The sequence below is a fragment of the Heliangelus exortis genome, chromosome 11 (assembly GCF_036169615.1).
Source record: "Heliangelus exortis chromosome 11, bHelExo1.hap1, whole genome shotgun sequence".
Classification (NCBI taxonomy): domain Eukaryota; kingdom Metazoa; phylum Chordata; class Aves; order Apodiformes; family Trochilidae; genus Heliangelus; species Heliangelus exortis.
In genome coordinates this window covers 17131410-17152864 of record NC_092432.1, presented here as the reverse complement: position 1 = coordinate 17152864, position 21455 = coordinate 17131410, and the positions used below count along the sequence as shown (strand labels likewise).

Below are 21455 nucleotides of genomic sequence, written 5' to 3'. Positions count from 1 at the left end.
GATTTATTCAGAGGAATAATATGCCTGAGAGAGGAATTAACAATTTTTTTCAGGGTTGCTAACCCTTTTTGCAAAGAGCTAGTAAGCAAGCAGTGAGTACAGCTCAAAGGAGCAGCAAGGCTTTATTGCTGTTTAAACATTTAAATAATGAGGTTTATGATCCATAACTGCCCTTCTTTTATTAGCAATGCTATTCAAATATTACAAATAATGTGTTCAGAAACCAGTGCACTGGCTTGTGCACTTTTGAAACTCATCTTGAAATGGAAAATAAATGTTTTCTCATTGGTTCCAACTGGGAGAGGTTACTTATGGTATGTTCCTAGATGAAAAAACCTTCTAGAAGAGATGTTTGTGGTAGATTGACTAGATTGTTAAGTTACCTGTTCCACAAGCAAACCAATAGGGCTTACCAGCTTTTCAGCCAGGTTTGTGGTCTCTCTTTAGAAAAAAAGCTAGAACATATGGGTATTACTATGCTTATCTCTTAGGGACAAAACTTGAGTTTCTGGTTTCAACTTCTCTGATATTCTTTAGGGTTCTGAAGACAGTTTATCCATCGGGCTATGTGTTCTCCATATACATGAACACTGCTGTCTTTATAGAAACACATCAAGGTGTATCTCAAATATCTTTCTGAATCAATAGATGGTAACTTAGTAACAAGCCTGATATGGCTGTACTATTCCTATCAAACTACATGACTGAAGTAACTTCTATCATAGTTGCTTGTGATGTGTAGTGGGAATGGCTTAATGTACCCCTGCTGAGCTGCTGCATTAGTTATTGAATCATGAGTAACACGCTATTGTCAGTAAGAGCAATTTCACCCAGCAGGATACATTACAAAGACAGAATCTGAATGAGGCAATTTTTTTTGACTAGCTGAAGGATTTCTGATTTTGAGCACAGAAAAAAAGGCCAGACTTCATACTCTCACAAAGATTCCATTACTTATATACTAATTCAGAAGTGGTGCTAGCACATGTCAGAAGTGAAGAGGGAAATGTCTGTAGAAAGTAGTTGTTCCAAGTGAGTCACGTTACAGTAAGTACTGGCAGTATGAAAGTAGGAGGAGCCAAAGTTTAGAGACCCAACCATTCCACAAAATAATTTAAAACAATCACCAATGGATTTTATCATCTTAAAAAATTAAGAGATTTTTTTCTCCTTTCCTTTGCACATAGTTAAAATTGAGAAGGAGCCATGATAAGCGTTTTGAAGAAATAGCTGTGCCAAATGGTGTGGTTTTATGTAGATGTATCTTGGAGTGCATGCTGCCTTCTGCTTTAAACTGCCCAGAGAAGACTGTCACTAATGCATCTTTAAGTATGAAACATTCATTTTGCTGTCTTCTGGTGGTGGCAGTTTATTGCTAAAAAGCCATAACTTGGCCAATTAGCACAGAGAAACTGGTTTTGTTGGAAAGTGTTTGGGCTGTTCAGCACTTTTCAGTAATTACTTACTCTTCCTATGTTTGGAAACTGTCACTCATTAATAGCTATTGAATATTTCTGCCCCACAGCTGCCTAGAATACATAGGGAGCAGCAAGCTTTTTTAATGCTCTTTATTTATATTAATGGTTGTTTTCCCCAAAATTCTACCAAATACATCCCATAATATTGAGACTGAAGTCAGTAAGACATTCCTAAGATAGAGATTTTCTAAAATGTCTTTCATCTTAGCTGCTTCACACTGTTCCAGGGGTGAGATCTTTTATGAACAAAAGGCTCCTGGATTTGGACTTTATTACAGCAGAAGAGCACTGTGCTTATGCCAAGAAAAGGAAATAAACCTCAAATATTTTTGTCAATACTAAACTCTATTATTATAGGTAAACAAAACACAGTAGCAGCACTGATGCTTGCAAAGCTGTTGGAGAACAGACAAAAAGAAGACTTTGTAAAATTTTCTTTCATAAACCTTTTGTTAGTGATATTTTATCTGTCTTTGAATGTCCATATTGGAAAAGTGTAAGAAGGGTTTAGCCTATATTAAAGTTGTGAAATGAGGCTAACACTGCAGAAGCTCCTGGGTCCCTACCAGGGGAGTTTGTATGAGCATATTTGGTTAGGTTCTCAAATGTGCCGCTGATATGAAAGTGTGATTGAGACATGAGAAGCAACAGGATTCATGTGTCACAGGCAGCATTATTAAAAGGTAGATTTCTCTCTAAGGTTCTCCTTGTTAGTGGTGGTAATTATTCAAAAAGTTATAGAGAACGTAGGGTGTTTTCACTGCTAAAAAGTTAACCTTTTATTGTTGGCAAATAGATCTACTTAGGGTAGGAGAGAGTAAGTGTAGTCAGGAGTCTGCAATCTGAAATCCAGGCAGATAATGCATGAAGAATTAAAGGGCTGATTAGGCAGCCAGTGCTCAAGTGATGAGTCCCATGATCATATTTAGTCCCCACTCATGAGAAGCACCTCTCAAGCCATGCCAATGCCAGCATTTCCTACAAGTATGACTCTAGTTGAGATGAAAAGAGTAAACTCTGCCATATGAGGTTCCCCACAGGAACAGTTATTTAACTGTAAGTCCCACTAGTGCAAGAGACATCTTCCACTGGCATTATTTTAGCAGCAGGATGGGACTGCCCCATACCAAACTGCTTTGTGGGATGGAAGCAGGACAGGTTATGTTGCAGTGAACTGGGGGTGAGACAAGCTTTTTCTTGTTCAAGCTTTGGCTTAGACCATGCCTTTGTTCATATTTTGTACAGTACAAGCAGTCATCTGCAGCAGGAGACTACTCATTTTCCACCCTGTGAACCTGATCCCAGGTTGATTATTAGTCTGTCAAACCAACAACATTGTAGCTGTACTTGAAGATATGCAAATATAATAGCATTCCAAAAAGAAAAAAGCTTTGAGCCAACAGCAACAACTTTTGCACACCACATCACCACAGAGAAACACCACATCAATTCAGTGTCTGCTCATGTTGTATCCTATTATCAGCTGAATGAGCCATTCAGTTCCTCTGCCTCCTTACTTGATCCAAAGATATATTTCATCAGTTAATTCGTGTTTAATTCAAGACAATTGCAACAATAATTCAATATCCAACTTTTCTGCTTGAAGCTGAACCATATAAAATACTAGCAAAAATATATGTGGCAGATACATTAAAAATTGGCTCAGTCTGAGATAACTCAGATGTCAAGTGGGAGTGGGAGAAGCTCCTAGGTTGACTAAGATGTTAAATTTTAGTTGTCATAAAATGCCCCAAATACTCCATTTCAACTTCAGAGATGCAGTGTCTTAAATAATGCAAGCATGCAAAATCTACAAGAAAAAAAAGTTGTGCTAAGCAGTGAGTTAGAGCAAAAGTACACTTTAAATGTATTCTAGGTTTCCCTCAGGAGAAGGTATTTACAAATAAAGACTCTTACAAGCAAACTCCCCCCAAGCTTCCCCAGAGTCTCCAGGAGTGAGCATGTATATTTAAGACTGGAGACTGTACCACACTGGAAGTAAAATAAGATGCTTCTTTTTTTTACCATTTTCTGTAGATTGTTAGGTCTTAGAAGTGACTATTGTTCTCTGGTGATTAATTGCTGAAAGCAAACCTAGCAACTGAACCCCTTAAACTTGCATTTGTCTACTAGTTATTTATTGTTTGGTACGCAAGACAATTGCTAGCATTTGTCACGAGCTAGGAGTTAGTAACTATATATTTTTAAAAGTATGTGAAAATTTATTGTGTTACTGCTAACTATTCTGAAAATTTATGCAGCATTATTACCACTTATGGGGGCAGTAAAGTAGGAGAGGAGCTGAAACATGAAAAAAAGCAAACTGCACATGAAGCAACAAAAGGCACATTCCTGTTTGCTTATTGTTTACCAAACCTGACATGCACATAGTATCTTGTTTTAACTTAAAAGCATCCAAATCTACATTTGTCTAAACAATTGGGGGGCAAAAAAAGTGTTCCATATGCAATCTGTATGATTCTGTATCATCCCTCTCACCATGATATTTTTTATCATGTGACACACTTATAATCAAAATCTTTTAGACAGATGAAAAAAGCAAGGATTGTCCCAGCAAATTCTCTGCAAGCAGTAAGTTTGTCATGTACATCTACTGACAATGGCCTTTGATTTTTCTCCTTTCACTGTGCAAGAACTTTAATCATTGTAATTAAAATAGTGGCTACACCGGTTTCACAAATGACACAGGTTCCTTTAGACAATACATTAATTCATCCATCCCTTAAGAAATGTATAGTAAATATTAAAAGAACTGAATGGCCCAGACAAAAAAGCAGGAAGTCCTCTGAGCTTCATCTCAATTCTGTAAACAGACACCTGTTTACAAGTCTAGCCACATCTCGTGTTAGGGACATTTAAGTACCTAATAATGAGTTCTTAATGGAAAAAATCCTTTACTATTTCAGTGCTGACCCCAGTTTTAAGTTTATCTAGTGTGTTACTGCAGAAGAAAAACAATGTAAATAAACTAATTTTGCCCCATATATCTGGAATACCTTGTTTTACTTAGCATTGTTTGTTCTCTTCAAATCCTCCCAGTTCTCTACCTAAATTGACTACAATGAGCACCTTCTAAACACACAATGTGATTACGTAGCTGAGAGTGCAATGCATAGTTAAAAAAAAGCAAAATATTGTTCTCTAATTCTGTTTGGAATAAATAACAGAATATTTGCAGAATCATGTGACAGTTTTGTTAAACAGAGAACATCATACCTGCTCTTGTGGCCACTTCTGTCTGTCCTCTGGGGTTCTTGACTTTGCTTTAAAACCTCTAGGCACATCTCCACTGTGCTTAGAGGCAGATGGGATATTCAGTGACTTTGGCCTCCCCTCGTGCCTGTTGGTACTGTGAATGGCTTCTCCCTCTGAGCAAGTCTCTTTATAGTCATGTGCTATGTTTTCAGTCCCAGTGTGCTCTGGACTCATTTCTGTTGTACTATTAATACTGCTCATGCTCATACTCATTTTGATTTCTGCTACAATCTGGTCAATGTCCTCTTCCTGCTCTTCCAGCTCTGCATCCTCTTTTCTAGAATGGTATGGTGATATTCCCTGTGAGTTTCCATTAGCCTCTGCTGAGTAATAGTCCGGGTAGCCACCTTCACTTTGACAATATTGTATGTTTTCTTCTTGGTCTTGAATCTCCAAAGATGACACTTCATCCTCCAAAATCTGAACACCATGATCTTGAACTTCCTGCCACTCTTGCCTCTCCATCACCTCATTTTCATCTTGGTGCTGACTTTTACCTTCAGCCCATTCTTCTACAGCTTCCTGACATTCATCTGTTTCAACATGGTGTTCCTCATGAGGAGCATACTCCTCCCCATTGCAGTCCATTCCTTCCAGGTAACTGTCATCCTCTGGACAGTATCTAATGTAGTATGTGATCCCCTCTTCTTCTTCTGGCAAGCCTTCATCATAGTCCTCCTCCTCAGAGGTGTTATTCACATAGTCAGAGCTGGAGTCACCATCTCCACTGTTATCATTGCACTCATGTTCCACAGGTGTAGGACTGCCTTGTCTGACAGTTGCTAATTCTGCCTCCTTCGCTGCATAATCTTCAATGGGAAGGTCACTTTCTTCGTTTTCAGGCTCCCTGTTGTGAGATGAAGTAGGGCAAGCTCTCACTCTGTGATCCAGCATGCTGGCTGTAGTGCTTTGACGCTTCCTGTTTGCCATAGCCAACTCCTTATATGACAATCATTTCTAAGCAATTACTGTAGGGAAGGTGGAAAAACACATTCAGAAAAGGTCATTAGTAGAGAACAGTGATGTTAATAGAAAAAAAGTCATAGATTTATCTGGTAAAAAGGATGTGTTTGTAGATACTCCTACCAGATTCAGAGACAGCTAACTTTTAAAATGCTCATGTTACAGAACCATGAAATCAAAATAGTAATTTGCACACTGAAGTGAACCGATAAGGAGAAGGTCCTACATTTATGCTAAATGTATTCTAGTGTAGGATCTCCTCTAGCAATTTGACAGAGAATTAATCCTGAACCTTGAAATTAGTTTTCAATTTCTATTTCTTGCCAGTAAGAGGTCATGTGTTGATTGCTATGCAGTAAACAGGAACTCTTTTCATTTTTCAGCTTAGGCATTTCTTTAATGTGTACTGAAAGCATAAATTTAGACTTTGACCTACTCTTTTGAAAACTGAAGGAAAAGAATTATATTGATTTGGCAGTCACACAGGGCACTAAAGGATAATGCAGTGAATAAGGAGAATAGGAATAAGGAGAAATAAGGAATAAGGAGAAATGAGGTCACTCCTCATCTTCCTTTTCTCCAAACTAGACAAGCCCAAAGTTAGCAGCTGCTCCTCATAGGACATGCCTTCAAACCTCTTTTCCAGCTTTGTTGCCCTCCTCTGGACACATACAAGAATCTTTGCATCCCTCTTGAATTGTTGTTCCCAGAACTGTACGCCTTACTCCGTGTGAGGCTACACCAAAGCTGAATGCAGCAGGATAATCTCCTCTTTTGACTGGCTGGTTATGCTGGGTTTGCACCCTGGGATGCAGTTTGCTCTACTGGCTGACTCATGTTGATTCTGTTGCCAACCAGCAACCCCTCATCCCTTTCTGCAAGGCTCATCTCCAGCCACTCCATTCCCAATTTATACTTGTGTCCTGTGTTACTCAGTCCCAGGTGCTGAATCTGGCATTTTGACTAGTAAACTTTCATCCTGTTAATCATAGCCCAATGCTCCAATCTATCTAGATTCCTCTGCAAGATTGTTTTTCAAACAATCTGATGCATATGCCAGGAAAAAAGACATTTACAATAAAAGCTCATTAATTCTTCCCACTAAGTACTTGCGCTATTTTAAACTACATATTTTTGTCTGAATACTGGATTCTAAATCAATAAGCAGAGATTATATGAACTGTATCAAAAATAGTCAAAATAAAGAAAATGGCTAACTCTAGATAGGCTTAACAACTGCAATTTACTGTGTGTGATTTGGGTGGGTGAAACAACATACTTTCAGTATATATTTCTCTGTGTATTTCACTGTTGTATGGTTCTAATAAGCTTGACCTGTGCAGTTACTTACCTGGGGTAAACTGAGCTCAGACATGGGCTTCTGAAATGCACCACACAACTGTGTGCTTTACTATATGCATATATCAAAGGCACGTCAGCCAAAATCTGTGATGGTTTGATATAACCAGTTCTACAAATCTTGCATGCACACACAGAGCAATAAAACCAGCATGGAGCTGAAAGATTAGAGGAGCTATACATAGATGAATTACCTAGGCATTATGGATTTATCAAAAATATCCTGTCACTGTAACCTAAAACCTCATAGATATCCTTGCAGAATTTCTTATACCACAAAGAAAAGCCCAGACTTTAGTTTGTGATAAATCCATGAATCTGATGCATGCACGGGTTGCATGCAAATGGCATACACATGGCAAATCCATGTGGATTCCAAGCTCTTCCTGGAATAGGGATTCTAGATTCTGGGATACCAAATGCAGAAGCATGTTTCTTACAAGAGGAGGCGTGAAAGGCACTCAGTATGTGAGGCTTCTTTTCATTACTGGGCCTTTGCAGAATTAGTTTGACAGAAAGCATTGAAGTGTAAATAATGTATCTGAAGTGAAGTTTTAAACAATGGCAAGGAGATGGCAAGACTTGCCCAGTGATGCTTGCACTTTTTCACTATTAGAAGAACTAGCAGACTTACAAGACTTGCTCAATACTATCTGTATGGCCACTATGATCCCTTTAATAAAATAGGTATCAATGCTTACTTTGGAGTGAGTTAGAAGGAACACTGAGCCATCTATCCACTGGTATTTCTCTGGCCTAGTTAAGCTCTGCTTACTGCAAACTAAAGATGTTTCTGTACGTGGACGTAGGATTAAAATCTAGTCACAACACAGGCTGTGAAAAACTACCCACAAGCAAGATAAATTACTTGCATAACCAGATCAGGAATGGGTAAGCACAGTAAACAAACTTGTCCAAAAGAAGTTAAGACTGAGTGCTACAAAGGAGATACTTCTGCATAGCAGTGCAGTACAGAAATATAGATACCTCATCTGTCTTAACAGAAAGTTATTTCTTGTCAAGAACAGAAAAAAGTCTTAGAGAAAGAACTGTTCTCATCTGCAGTGGCTTCAGTCTACTTGTCATTGGAAATTTTCTACATATTAAGTTCCATATTAAGTGTTACTTACAAGATTTACAGTACACTAAACCCTGTACACAAATCACTACAGTGTTGCTGATGATGAAGACGCATAAAGCATGTAACACAAGCACAGGTTGAAATTTATGACTCAGATTTTTCTAAAGCATATGGAGATGAGAACCCTTTTTTTAGCCAGACAGCGTAATGGAGTTTTTCCACCCACATCTAAGCATCTTTGTTTAGTATTCAGGCCCTGAAATTGCCTTAGGTGGTATCAATGCACTTGATCTCCTTTTATGAATTCCAGTTGTTGTATGTTCATAAAGGTTACTTACCTGCAGGAAAATCAGCTGCATGTTAGATAGTGTATAACAGTGCATGTCACAGGATGCCATTCACCCGTACTCTGAAAGCCAAAAGTCAATGGCTAGATATGGCAGGAGACCAGACCAGGGGGGGCATGGCCAGGTTAGGGGTTCTGAGGGCTCTAAGGAAATGGTTATGAGCTGGGTGGCATTAGTGACAGCAGGTGCAGTTCTCCTCCAACAGTGGCATGTGAAAGTGCAGCATATGGACTATGGGAGGGAGTGGGAAGGAAGAACTTCAAATAAATAATTGCAAACTAGAAAGATTTTACAGCACAGGAGATAAGAAACAGAGAAAGGAATGCCTCTCAGGCATGTCTAGCACTGACATACTAGAAGGACATAGGAAACTGGTTTTTAGTTAATTCAGTCTTAGGCCCTGAATAAAGAGTGCTTTACCCCTGTACACTGAATCAAGGCACATTTCCCAGCAGAGGCAATAGAAGCCTTATTTTTCAATAAGAGGCAGGGCTGATACTAATGGTATGGTCACTGAAGTTGCAAAGCAATCTCTGCAAGAGAATTACAGCTCTCATTTATTTGGCCGCCTTACCTGTGCCAACTTTTAGGTCAGATACTACTTTTTAGGAAACCAAGTACTGATCAGATTAGTGTAAGAAAAAGTGTAAGGATTTATCATTCTTAGCCTCTAAACTGCAGACTGAATGTTCCCTGATTTTACCATCCTCAAACGTGACTTCTACAAATGTACTGACACATCTGAATTACAGCATAGAGTTTTCAAACACAAGTCTGAGAATTGTTCTTTATGGAGCTACACATTCACTTCTGTCAAGAAAACCAACAACTGTATTTTAACTCTAATACTGGAACAGCTAAGGTAGCCTAGTTTTCTTCTGCTGTTTCAAAATATCTGTGTTCCTAGAAAAATACTGTCTTACATTAGGTTTAGCATAACCTAATTTTTAAAAAAACTAAAATCATTCTAAGCTTTTTCTAAGTTGTCTAATATCACACAGCAAGGTGTTATTTCCTGATGGCCACAGGTCCAAACTCTTCTGTCTTACCTACAGAGATAGATGTTCATTTATCTACATGGATGACAATTAACCCAATGTATTCAGATTTTAGAATAAAAACAGAACTTGACTGTTTTTTGAGAAACGCAAAGAATGCATGATTTCTACGATGAGTTCTGCTACTCAGTCTACTGTGCAGGAGTCTTGTAAGTCACCTTCTGCAGGGATTAATACTTTTCCTAAGTTTCTAAAGAAATCCATGGTGTTAGGTTACGTAGCTAATATTCACATATCAGTTACCAAAAATGCTCTTGAAATTGGAGAAAATGCTGGATTTCTCTCTGACACTACTCCTGTGTCCTGTGAAGTGAAGGTAGAAGTAATGATCTGCTGGATCCAGGAATGCTTTATGAATGAGGCTTCAACTGAGTAAACAGGTCATTTCCTTTTCTTGGTGTAAGACTTAACTCCTACTTCCGATAACTCAGCTCCCTCTTTCATAGTGGAGGGTTAGGTCAAACTTCTGTATCACTCTAAATAAATTTTTTAGCTTCTGAGTGTGGGGGAAAAGTGTTCTTGAGAACATGACAGGTCAGTGCTGGATCCTGTTTTACTCTCCTCAGAAGTCAGACATTTTGTCTTGCTCATTTGTCTTGTACAGTGTGTCAAGATCAGTGACTAAGGGGCCAAGGAACACAGGGTTCTCAATAAAAATGCTTTGCCTTCAATAATGGTTTTGCTTTATTTTTCTTAAGTTTTCCTGCCTCAGCTCAATGCTGATAGGAAAAGGAAATCGATTTTCAGAAAACACACCCTGCGTTTCTGTGTGGCAGTAAAAGGGAGTATGCACAGAGGAACTGATCTCTTCTACTCCTAGAAACAGGATGGCAGGCTTACAGCTGGAATTTATTCCAATCAATGCTTATTAGCAGACTCATTAGCTTTCTCCTAATTCCTTGCACCTAATTCCAGACAGCTGCAAAGAGGGTTTATGGAACTTAACACATCATTTCACCTGTGTAGAAATGTACCTTCACCACTTTCATCTCATGGAGAGAGACTGACTAAATTAGCATTAAAAATGCGAAATGTTACATGATTGTAAACATGGTGATAAAGTGAAATACCCAGTATAATATTCCTGGCTGTGTTTAGAGAACTGTTTTACATATGTGCTTTTTTCATAAGCTGAAGAGTATTCCTGTGGGAGGAAAACAAGCTCTCTGACAGTTTTCCATTTAACATGCACAGTGATCTGAAGGGACTGTGCATTGAGGGGGTTGTTAGCTTCTTTTGGCAACAAACATGTCCTGTTGCATGCTTATCGATAGCCAAATGATCTTTTGAGCCTTTCTTCTGCAACCTGTAGGTGAACTTAAGAGTTTTACTGGCCTCATTTTGACATACTTGCTTTATTGTGTAAAGCCTCTTTCTTGTGCTTACTTCTCCCCAGATTTCTTCCTTCATCTACTTCTCAGTCTCCAGTATTTGTACCCTTCATCAGTTTTGACAAAATTCACATGGAAGTTTTGCTTCCCTGAAATTGCTCAATAACCTCCTGTTTCCCTGAAATATCCAGTACAATCTGTCTGCTATTAAATTGGTTCCAGAAAGATAGAACTCTCTATCCTTTATAAGTCATCTTCAGATGTAACTGGAACACAAGCATTGCAGCAATTTACTGTCAAGCTAGAATATAGCACGTGTGGCCTACAGGCTTGCTTCTCTGCTGCTGAGCTGTTTTTAATGCACTGCTGACTTAAACTGTTCCATATGTTAGCACTATGCCTTCATAATTAATACATGCTATAAAAAAAAACCAACCACAAAAGCCCCTTTCAATACAGGCATATACTTAGAACTGCTAAATATATCAAGTTATTCAGGTCAACTGTAACTGAGATAATAGTGTTTTTCAACATAACTGCATCAGAAAATTAATGATTGGAGGACATTATTTATACCAATCTCTTTTCCATTATTTATACCAATCTCTTTTCCAATAAGTAGATAAGTTAAAGTGGAAATACCTAGCTTCATTTTTTTCAAAACAATTTTGATGTCAAACTTATAGTATTCCTCAGTAGGCTTTCATTCCGGAAGACTTAATGGATTCATGTCTGCTAAGTCAGTCAGGATGAAGTGTGACTGGTTCTAGACTGGGACACAGAACTTCCAGTAAGTAGATAAAAAGAATATGAGCCTGCCATGATTATGCCAGATTTTGAAGTAGTTTGATTCTCCAAGGCCACACTGCATCAATTTGCTGTTCATCTTTCAGAAGATCTGACTCTAAAGACCATGAGAATTTATCACACAGAGGTCCAGAAGCAGAGTGCAGAATAACCTGCCAATTCTTCTAGAATCAGGTATAAATGGGGTACCTGCTCTCATAGGATCCCTGATCAGCCATTGTAACTACCACTGATTTCAGGAGAAGCACAGTATCTCTAATGAAGGAAAGGTAGAAGGGTCTGTGACAAATGAGGACTGGGGATGTTGGTCCATACACATAGTGAGCATGTGTAACATTCCTCTTGTGCCATCTTTCTACAGAAACAAGACTGACCTACAGTTGGAACTGCCGTGGAATAATTAAATTAGGGTCATGTTGGGCCATTCTGAGTAGCATCTCAATTTTATTAAAATCGAGGCACAGGCACATCCTGACACTAATTATTAGCCAAGCCTGTTAAAAATGTCTAGCCCTTTTCTCTAAAGTCTTAGAATTTAAAACAAAAAAACCTCTACAAAACTGCAGCCCATTATTTCAGGGAGAGAAAAGACCTAGGACAGAAGTTTCAGTTCTTATTAGGATGTAAGTAGAATTGGTACTTTTATGTCTAAGATGTTAGATCTGCATATGCAGTGCAAATCAGAATGTGCAAATATAGTCAAATGCATGTATGTCTTTGCTCAATGCATACTCAGCAGGTCCAGCACATCCCAAAATGCCTGGTTCTCTGGGGGTTTTGTGGTCATATATGATTCAAGGTGTTTTTTAAAACTTAAAAGTCCCAGAGATGGACAATTTCCTCAGCCTAAAAAACCCCAAACCTTTTGGAGGGAAAAAACATCACCAAAGACAGCTGAGAAATTTAGACACATGGTAGTGCTAAGCTCTGGTCTGTGAACTGATGTCTCACTTGCAATTGGTTTGTTGTTTATAAACATATTATATGGCTTCATTCACCTCTTTATGAAAACATACTGTAAAGAACATTTTCAAGTAAGACACAAAAATTTTTAGTTACTTAGATCTTTCTGCTGTGAAACTTGAGAATGAAAAGGGGACTGAGGTCCAGTGTTTTCTTCAGAACTCCAATCTGTGTATCAGCAGCCTAAGCCAGTAGTTAAGTTGCTTTTGTGAATGCTACTTACTACAGTGTATGCTAGCTATTCTCTCTGAGATCTTCTACATATGTCATTATAACTCTTTATGAATAAAACAAGTATTTAAGTAAGCCACACTAATGCAGCTTTGCAGACAAAGTTTAACAGTGCTATTGACACTGTTCTAAAAAAAAAAAAACAGGCAATCTCAAAGAGAATTAGGGAGGACACTGAGTTTATGGGGCATGTGTTTGTTTCTGTGAGTTCTCATGCATAAACAAGACAGTTACTGAAGAATTTTTAAATTGCAATATGACTTTTTTTGCAGAGAAGCATTACTGAAAATAATCAGAAGCTATTTAGAGAACAAATTTCAATAAATAGTGTTTATAGTAAACCTGAAGTACTGTGTCAGTGAGGTTGACAATTTAGGACAATACTAGGAAGTTTAAAGCTTAATTAGATATGAATTTCCAGTTTCTCTTGGCTCTTGCTAAACGCCTAAACAATCCATTCTATTTCCATTCCTTTCCAAGAGAATTTTCATCCCAAAACACAACAGGTATGACAGAGCTAACTGAAGCCAAACAGGTTTTAAATGAACTCTTTGCTATTTATTTTAAAATATTTCTGCTCTCACATACTCCAGACACTGGTCTAAAAATAAGACTTGCAAACATAATATATGGATAGAATTAATTGCAACTTGCTATTTAGATTTTTTTCAAATTATTCCTTCATGTAAAATCCAGCAAATTTCAATTCAGAAAATACAGTTTAAAGAACTGTTGTTTGCAGCAAGCAGAAACCTCCTGGGCTTTAGAAATATATTTGGCTTTATCCTGTGAAATTCCACTCAAATGACCACATTTTATACTGACACTGTCTTTTTTCCACGATTGCCATTAGAAAAATGCTGACATTCTGTCAAAATCAACACAAGCCAGATGTCTTTCAGTATTTTTTTGTAGCCTCTTCTATCAAGACCCACTTTTCCATCTCCCTGCTAGGCAGATGTCAGGCCAGGGTTTCCTCAAGTCCAAAGAGAAGAAAGTACTTTACACCCTCTGAACAGACAAACCAGAAAACCACCAAACACATCTTCTGTAGAGAGGAGGTGATTTATGTTCCCTCAATGTCTCTACCTCATAAAAACCACCCTGAGTTTGGTGGGTCAACTGCAAAGGTTGAATGGCACTGCTGAGAGCAGCCTGGGGTTCATACAATACTGACCATGTGTCCAGTTGGACACAATTCCTGGTTTTCTGTAAGGGGAAAATTAAAGTAGGAAGTTACAAATTTTTAAAAATTTGAACAAAATCTATTTGAATTTAATAGTATTACCAAAATGTTAAGTTCAAGAGTCATGATGGTCTTTTTAACCTTAACTCCTCACCCTCACATAGTGTACATATGTTTCATAATTTTATGGTTACATATTATTTTTTATTACTTGCCTTTTGCTTTGTTCAAAGCACTGCTGTGATGCTCCAGGAGAAAAAACAGCTAAAGGCAACTATAAATTTGGTGCTATTCAGTGTTTCAGAGCTAAATATCTAATAATATAAATATATTGTATATTTATAATATCTAAATATTATTTTAATATGCTCAGCATAATCAAAACATAATTAGAAAACAGCATGAGATTTGTATGGGAAGCACAGCAAAAGAATGATTTTTAAAGAAATGAGAGAAATGTGTGGGGAAAGTGAAAATGAGCAGCATCTAAAAACAGATAGCATTAAAATACATGACTTGCCAGTTATCTTAAGAGTAGCTTATCTTAAGAGTAGCTGCTAGGGTCTTCCTGTTTAGCTAAACCAAAGAAAAAAAATTCTCTTTCAGTTCACTGGTTACTCAGTTGGGTCTACTGTGAATCCAAGATAGTCACAGAAGCTATTAATTTGGAAAAAAAATATCTGAACAGTCAAATAGTAAATAAATCAATTATTACTCACCATTACGCTTATTAGTTTAACTGACAGCAGAGTGAGAAATCAAAGTTTTGAGATAAAAAATGCATGTGTCTGTATATTAGGATTATTTCAGTTGCAGTCTTGCAGAAATTCTGCTAAAGCTACAGCAGCTGCAGTATACTAGATAACTCTACAGCCTCGGATTTCCAGAAGTCACAATCCTGTATCCACAGGCTTTTAAAATGGAACAAGCTGTCCTGAATTACTGCCTTCCTAAAACAAGTATTTGTCAGCAAGCAGCCTGCATTCAGAGCAGAATAGGTAATGTGTATGCATATACTGAATAGCATATATTGATCAGTCACCTCTAATGCACACCTCCTCCTCACCCTGGAACCAGGGAAACAATAGATAATTTGGAATGGAATGGCTTTTACTCCTGTTAAACCACATCCACTTTATTCTTCAGAATATTTGAAATATTTCATTACCTTACATGAAAGAAATCTTAGCAATTACTTTTACATAGATCAGATAACCTTCATTTCATGCTGCTCACCAGATGATATCGAGAGCTTTCTGAGAGGATTTAATTTTGGTATTTTAAAAGACTCTACATTCTGAGCTGCATTCTTGCATTTCTTTCCATGGTATGCAATATTGCTGTTTGGCTTAATCTAATAAGCCTTTAAAATGCAATAATTACCTTGTACTAGCACATTCTACAAGTGCTCTATAATTAGAACCCACGAAATTAAAAGTAGAACAGCAACAAAGATATGCTAATAAAGGCCATGTAAAATCCAATGGCATTGCAGAAATGGTATTCTTGAACATATATCCCAACTGAATGCAGCTTTTATAATTAAAAAGATTAGCTATTTCCTGCTGAAGTAATAAAAATATGTGTAATCACATATTTAATTATCATTTATTGTTGATGTGTCTTAGTCATTCTCTAGGGTTTAATTTCACAGCTCAGTTTCACAGGGATACTAAGCGTGTAGTTCCACGCTGATACAGATGCTTGAGTAAAGATTCTAGGGCTAGTATCAGTTTTGCAGTGCTATACCTGCTATACACAAAACCCCACAAAAAATATGAGCTAATTAGAGATTATGTAAATGGAGAGAGGGACAGCAGTGGAGTAGTTTAATTCAGCAGAATAAAATAAGCCCCCAAAAATTAAGGCAATGACATTTTTATGGCTGATTCTTGTGGCTGCCTCACTACAGGAGATCAGCTTTAAACAATGAAAAAGTATCCCTTGTGTTTTACCTGCACATAAACACTCCATTAATAGGTATACAGAGGCTTCAACATTAAAATTTACTTCATAATAAATATAAATGTTAGTAACTTCTCAATATTATTTTAAGTATTTTCTAATTCACTGGAAATAAGGAAAAATTATAGTATGTATAGGAATAAGGGAATGAGACAAAGGAATAAGGGATATATTAACATTAATATGCATAAAGAATACATGCCAATTCAATTAAAATACATTCTGGCCACTGTGAGACAAAGGATTAGGTTACATTTTTCTGTTCACAGAACATTGTTGTTTTCTAACTCATACATACATTTGTGCTGCTGGCAGATTTATTAAATAAATAAATATTTGGAAATAATAAAGTAAGAGTAAAAATTGCTGTGTTAATTCTTTACAAGATAAAATAGTCTGTGTTTGTTAAGCAGAATCAGCAAATTGCAAGGTTAAATTATGAAAGATTTTACAAAATAAAGATTTAGTAAGAATAGTGGATAATGAAGATAATCAGAGGTTTTGTTAGCAGTGAATTACGTAATGAAATTTTGCATTTCCAACCTTTGAAAATGTATCTATAGCTTGCAGCTGGCTGGGTTTCAGGCACACCGCTCCATTGTAGATGAGTACCTCATTTGAAAAGCAAGATTAGAAAGATTTTCCCCTCTCTCTCTAAGGCATTAATTGTAGAGCAGTAAAATCCTCTCCAATTTATATCAACTGGTTAGAAGATAAGTACTCCATCATTTTTTCAAGTCATTGTGAGTAGCTGCTAACTTTACATCCACTACCTTTTCTATCAGATGTCAGCAGAAAATTTGTATGTATAAAATAAGACATTTATTTGTAAAATAAGACTTTCATTTGTATAAAATAAGACCTTTCCTCCTAAATAAGTATTTTGAATGAAGTATTATTTAAATGTCCTCTGAATAATACTGGTACAGCTCAGCAGGTTTACACATAAATGGTGATTGAAAACAAAGGACTGACCACAAATACAAAACGTATAATTTGGTACTAGAATTAGGGGCATGCAGTGACCTGACATGCATACTGCTGTGCTAGATGTGAGCACATGAAGGATGTGTACTTCAAACTAAGAAATCTGCAACATAAATGGATGCTGACAAATGAATTGGTGTTACCTTCTGTTGTCAGCTTTCCGGTCCCTATGGCTATGAGGACTAGGACATGCTGCATAAGGGGAAAACAAATGATACTTGGGCATCTGTACTTGAATTGATTTCCACTAAGTGACTGCAGGTCCATCAGGGACATCTCTAAGACTGACTTCTAAAATACTACACTTTTTGCTGCTTCCTGAACCTGCTTGAGAGCAAGCATACTGGATATCCACTAGAATAGCTGTCAGAACCAAGCCTCATATCTCTGTGTATTGCACAGGTTAACCAAAAGCCTATTTCAGCCCTTGTGCAGCAAAGTACATACCCAAACATTTAGGTAAAATAGAATAAACTTGCACAGAAGAGGTACTTCTACTTTTGCACAAGAATTCTCACCTATTTAAAGTCGTTTGTCAAAGGAAGACTGATGGCAATCCTGTCTCAATTGTCCTAAGCAAAAAGCAATTAGAAAAAAAGTCCCAGACTCACAGAAACAGAAGTCTCATGGGGAAGTCTCATGAGATATGACTTTGTTCTTCCCGAAGTATCTGCTTTTGGCCACCTTTAGGAGACAGGATCCTGAATGTGAAGGAAATATGAACCTTAGGCACCTCACAGCAAGGAAGCATTTCACAAAATTGTGGTATCTCTAAAGAGAGATTTAATAGGTGTTTACAGAGTCGAGGTACTGAAAGCAATCTTTCTGAAACAAAACTCCTGGGTTTAAACAGACAGAAATGGTGTGTTTTCTACAACATTTATACAGAGCACCAAGGAATTTGGTTTCAAAGTATTAAGGCCCTGCAGAAATTCATGTCAGCTACAGAAATCCTTTGTTATTGCTCGGTGAAGCACAACATAGAAGAGATCTTTATACTGATTTGGGATTTCGTGTCCTTCTTTGTAAACAGTGTTTCTTTAACATGTCTTCTCTCCAAAATCATTCAATTAGGGAAAAATAAACTTCTCAGGGAGAAGTCTTGTGTCTACTATTGCAGACAGAGGTAAACCCTCTTTATTATCTAGGATTGACTAGATAATCAGAAAAATCAGCAGGCTTAATCTCGTATTAAAACAAACTGTTAAAGAGTTTTATAGCTGTAGCATTTGCTAGCTTACAGATACCCCTTTTCATGTCTCCTTTAATCTCATCAGTATGTAGAAACAGTTAGAAACCTTTGAGGAGTAGTTAGAAACCATCAGTTAGTAGTACTATTTTCTGGAGAAAATCTAAAGACTCTATGGTCATTGTGTGGGAAGCTCAAAGTCACCTTGCACCTTAAAACAATCATCTTCATGTATGAAGACTGCTGTCTAAAAAGTTTATTTCAAGTGCTTGTATTTTATCTGTGTTGTGAATGTCTATAGAGTATTTTAGTCTCCAGAGTACTGCACCAACAGCCTTTAAAATCACTGTAATCCCATTCCATCAATAGGTGACACATGAATCTAGACAGTCTCTGTAAAAATCCTTTCTCATTCACATTTTCTTCTTTGAATTAATGCTTTTGAGATGAGGAGTATGTTTCTTCCCCATTGTAAAGATAAATGTGATACTGCTACATTTGGGTTTTTTTTTTCTTTTACTAGCATGTTTTTTAAAATTTTCCCATCCTTCATTAAAATTTCCCATCCTTCATCTGTCATTGTCAAATTCATTGCCAAACCATACCAGCCAGTCTCACTGTAAAATACGTAAAGTCTGAGTTTTGGGATTATAACCACTACCCCATATCTTTTTTAAGATTAGTGTGGTGGTAATCTGTGTTACAGATTAGATGGTTTTAAATTTAAATTTTAAATTTTGGATTTTCACATCTTATTCAATCACTCATCTTCCTTTTCTGTACTTCAGCTTCTTATGATTTCAACATAAAAAATAGAATTCTCCAAAATAAGTCATCTTTTTTTCTTCTCATATGATTAAGATGTGCCTGCCATTCAAAACAGGCCTCAAGCCAGTGATTTAACATTTGGTAAAACAAAGATAATGAGATTCATTGGCTCAAAGTAAATCATAGCTGTTGTACATCTTAACCATCTTGTGCCTGGATGCTTAGTTGAGGGATTAAAACCATTAATATACAATGCATCTATGAATTTATAGAATGTTGGACCAATGAATACAATTTTCTCCCGAGTGACTTAGAAAATGTGTTTACTAATTCATTTAAGTGGCAAAGCAGGAAATGTGCTTAGGGTATACTGTGTGTTGATAAGAGATAGGAATATCTGAAAGAAACTCAGCTCAGCTTTCACAAAACAGCTGTCTTTATTTTTTATCAGGTTATTTATAAGGATTTCAATTTAAAAAAAAGAAAACTTATCTGTGCCTATTACAACTACCACCCTGTAGGAATATTGTACCCAGAAAGGATTAGCAAAAATTATTTTTCCTGGTGTGAAGTTTATCTTCGCAGCTTTGGGTCTGTTGAATTTCATTATTTCTAAAGCATGTAGAAGTTCTGCTTGGCTTTTTATACAGTTGCTAAGAATAGAGTATCACTGGCGAAAAAGAAAAAAGCAGCTAAATGTTCAAAACTACTATGTTGGCAGCAGGAAATAAGAATCAAGTCGATTGCTTTAAGCAGATTTTTAAAAATTAATTATCAAGCTTCTTTCCTTTTAATGTGTTTCAAATGTGTTTTAATGTGTTTCAATGTTTTAATGTGTTTTCCGAACATATACCCAAATATCTTATTGTTTTCTCTGTCTACTTTCTGTGGTTATCTTTTCTCAGGATGTCAGGCCTGCTCCATCCTAAATACTGCCCTAGACTCTGATAAAGAAAAATTAGAATTTCATTAGCTAAATAAAACACATGGAAGTATTCTCAGAGAATGTCCTGCTGAATGAAGTTCACACATGCATCTGAAAAAAAAACCCAAAACAAACTAAAAAGAAAGTAGAAATAAACATTTAAAAATATTTAAGATCAAACTGAAATTCCAGTTTAATATTTTAGCCACAGAAGCAAATTTCCATGTGTTTGGATTTATCAAATATCCATAAACACACACTGCTACCATCCTTAAATTATCACTGAAAGAGCTGCTGAGCAAAATGCACTTCCCATTTAATTGTTTCTCAGTTTATGTTCTCTAAATACTACTTGTCCCATTTTGAGTGCACACACATGATACAATAAGCTGGAGACACCAAGGATAAGTCTTTAGGAGTAGCTAAAGCATAAATGTTCTGCTATGGCAGCTCACACCCATAGCACAGGGTTTGTGAGCTATGCTAAGCTACTTCTGTACCTCCTTGCTTGGGTTTTGTGCAATGCAGAAGTCAGAGAATTGTCAGGAATTAATGTGCATGTGTATTCAATAGATTGTTGTTCACATAAAATGTTTTAATTTGTAAGGTATTGGCCTGAATTGACAGAACAACATAGAATACTGTGGTGAGAAGATGTCTTGCACAATTCATCTATGAAGCTGATCATCCCACACAATACAAATAATAAACAAGATCCATAATGTTCCAGTAGATTTCCTAAGCTCTTTCACTGTTTTATTCTGAACAAAAAGGCAGAATTTATCTGCCCTGCAAAGTATGGTAAGAAATAACACTAAGATTCTCAGTATTTTTTAAAGAGAAAGCAAACCTAGAAAACAGTCTCTTTCATTTGATCAGTTTCTAAATGAGATTATTCAGTGCAATAATAGTGAACGATTATTTGCAATAAATGAACAGAGTGTGGATCTATACCCATTTTGGGGAGCAAGTAGGCATGGGTCTGGGGGAGCAAATTAAACTTGATGAATAGACACCAGGGCCTAGCTATGAAATTGCCAAACATATCTTGTAGGTTTAATCATTGCAATAGAAGTTGTCAGTAGATTAAAGCTTGGCTGGCTACTAAACAGACCACAGAGGGAAATTCATACTGATTCTTTTTCCCCATTTGCCTAGCAACATGGAAACCATAGGGTTTGGGGGCTTATTTTTCTTGGCAAGTAGGGTGAGGATGAAGCACGGAAACCGAAGTGAGTGTATTGAACAATTCTTATCCTAACGGATACATGTTAAGCTCCATTGAACAATAAACACTGTTACTAATGTTAAAATAATATAAAACTACCTGTATACAGAAGTAACCACTGTGTTGAAATGATGCCTCTAAACTTTAAAACAATATAAGGATAAAATATATCGACTGAAAAAGTGGTTCTATACTTTTTCTGCAAGCTATACATTTAAAAGGAGTGATAATTACTTTGCTTTCAAACCCTTCCTGAATATTGGCATGCCTTTGAAAAAGCATTCACAGCTTATTAAACACTGAGGGTAAGGTA

At 36.8% G+C, this 21455-nt stretch overlaps 1 protein-coding gene across 5 annotated transcripts in view; it reads right to left on the bottom strand.

Moving 5' to 3' along the window:
- APBA2 (amyloid beta precursor protein binding family A member 2) overlaps nt 1-21455 on the bottom strand; it is an 87852-nt gene that overhangs the window by 32185 nt on the left and 34212 nt on the right. For all 5 annotated transcript variants that reach the window (XM_071754970.1, XM_071754972.1, XM_071754969.1 and 2 more), the window contains one exon: nt 4716-5722. In XM_071754970.1, the coding sequence (XP_071611071.1) occupies nt 4716-5684 (969 nt within the window). In that variant the 5' untranslated portion in view covers nt 5685-5722. The remainder of the gene's footprint in view (nt 1-4715; nt 5723-21455) is intronic.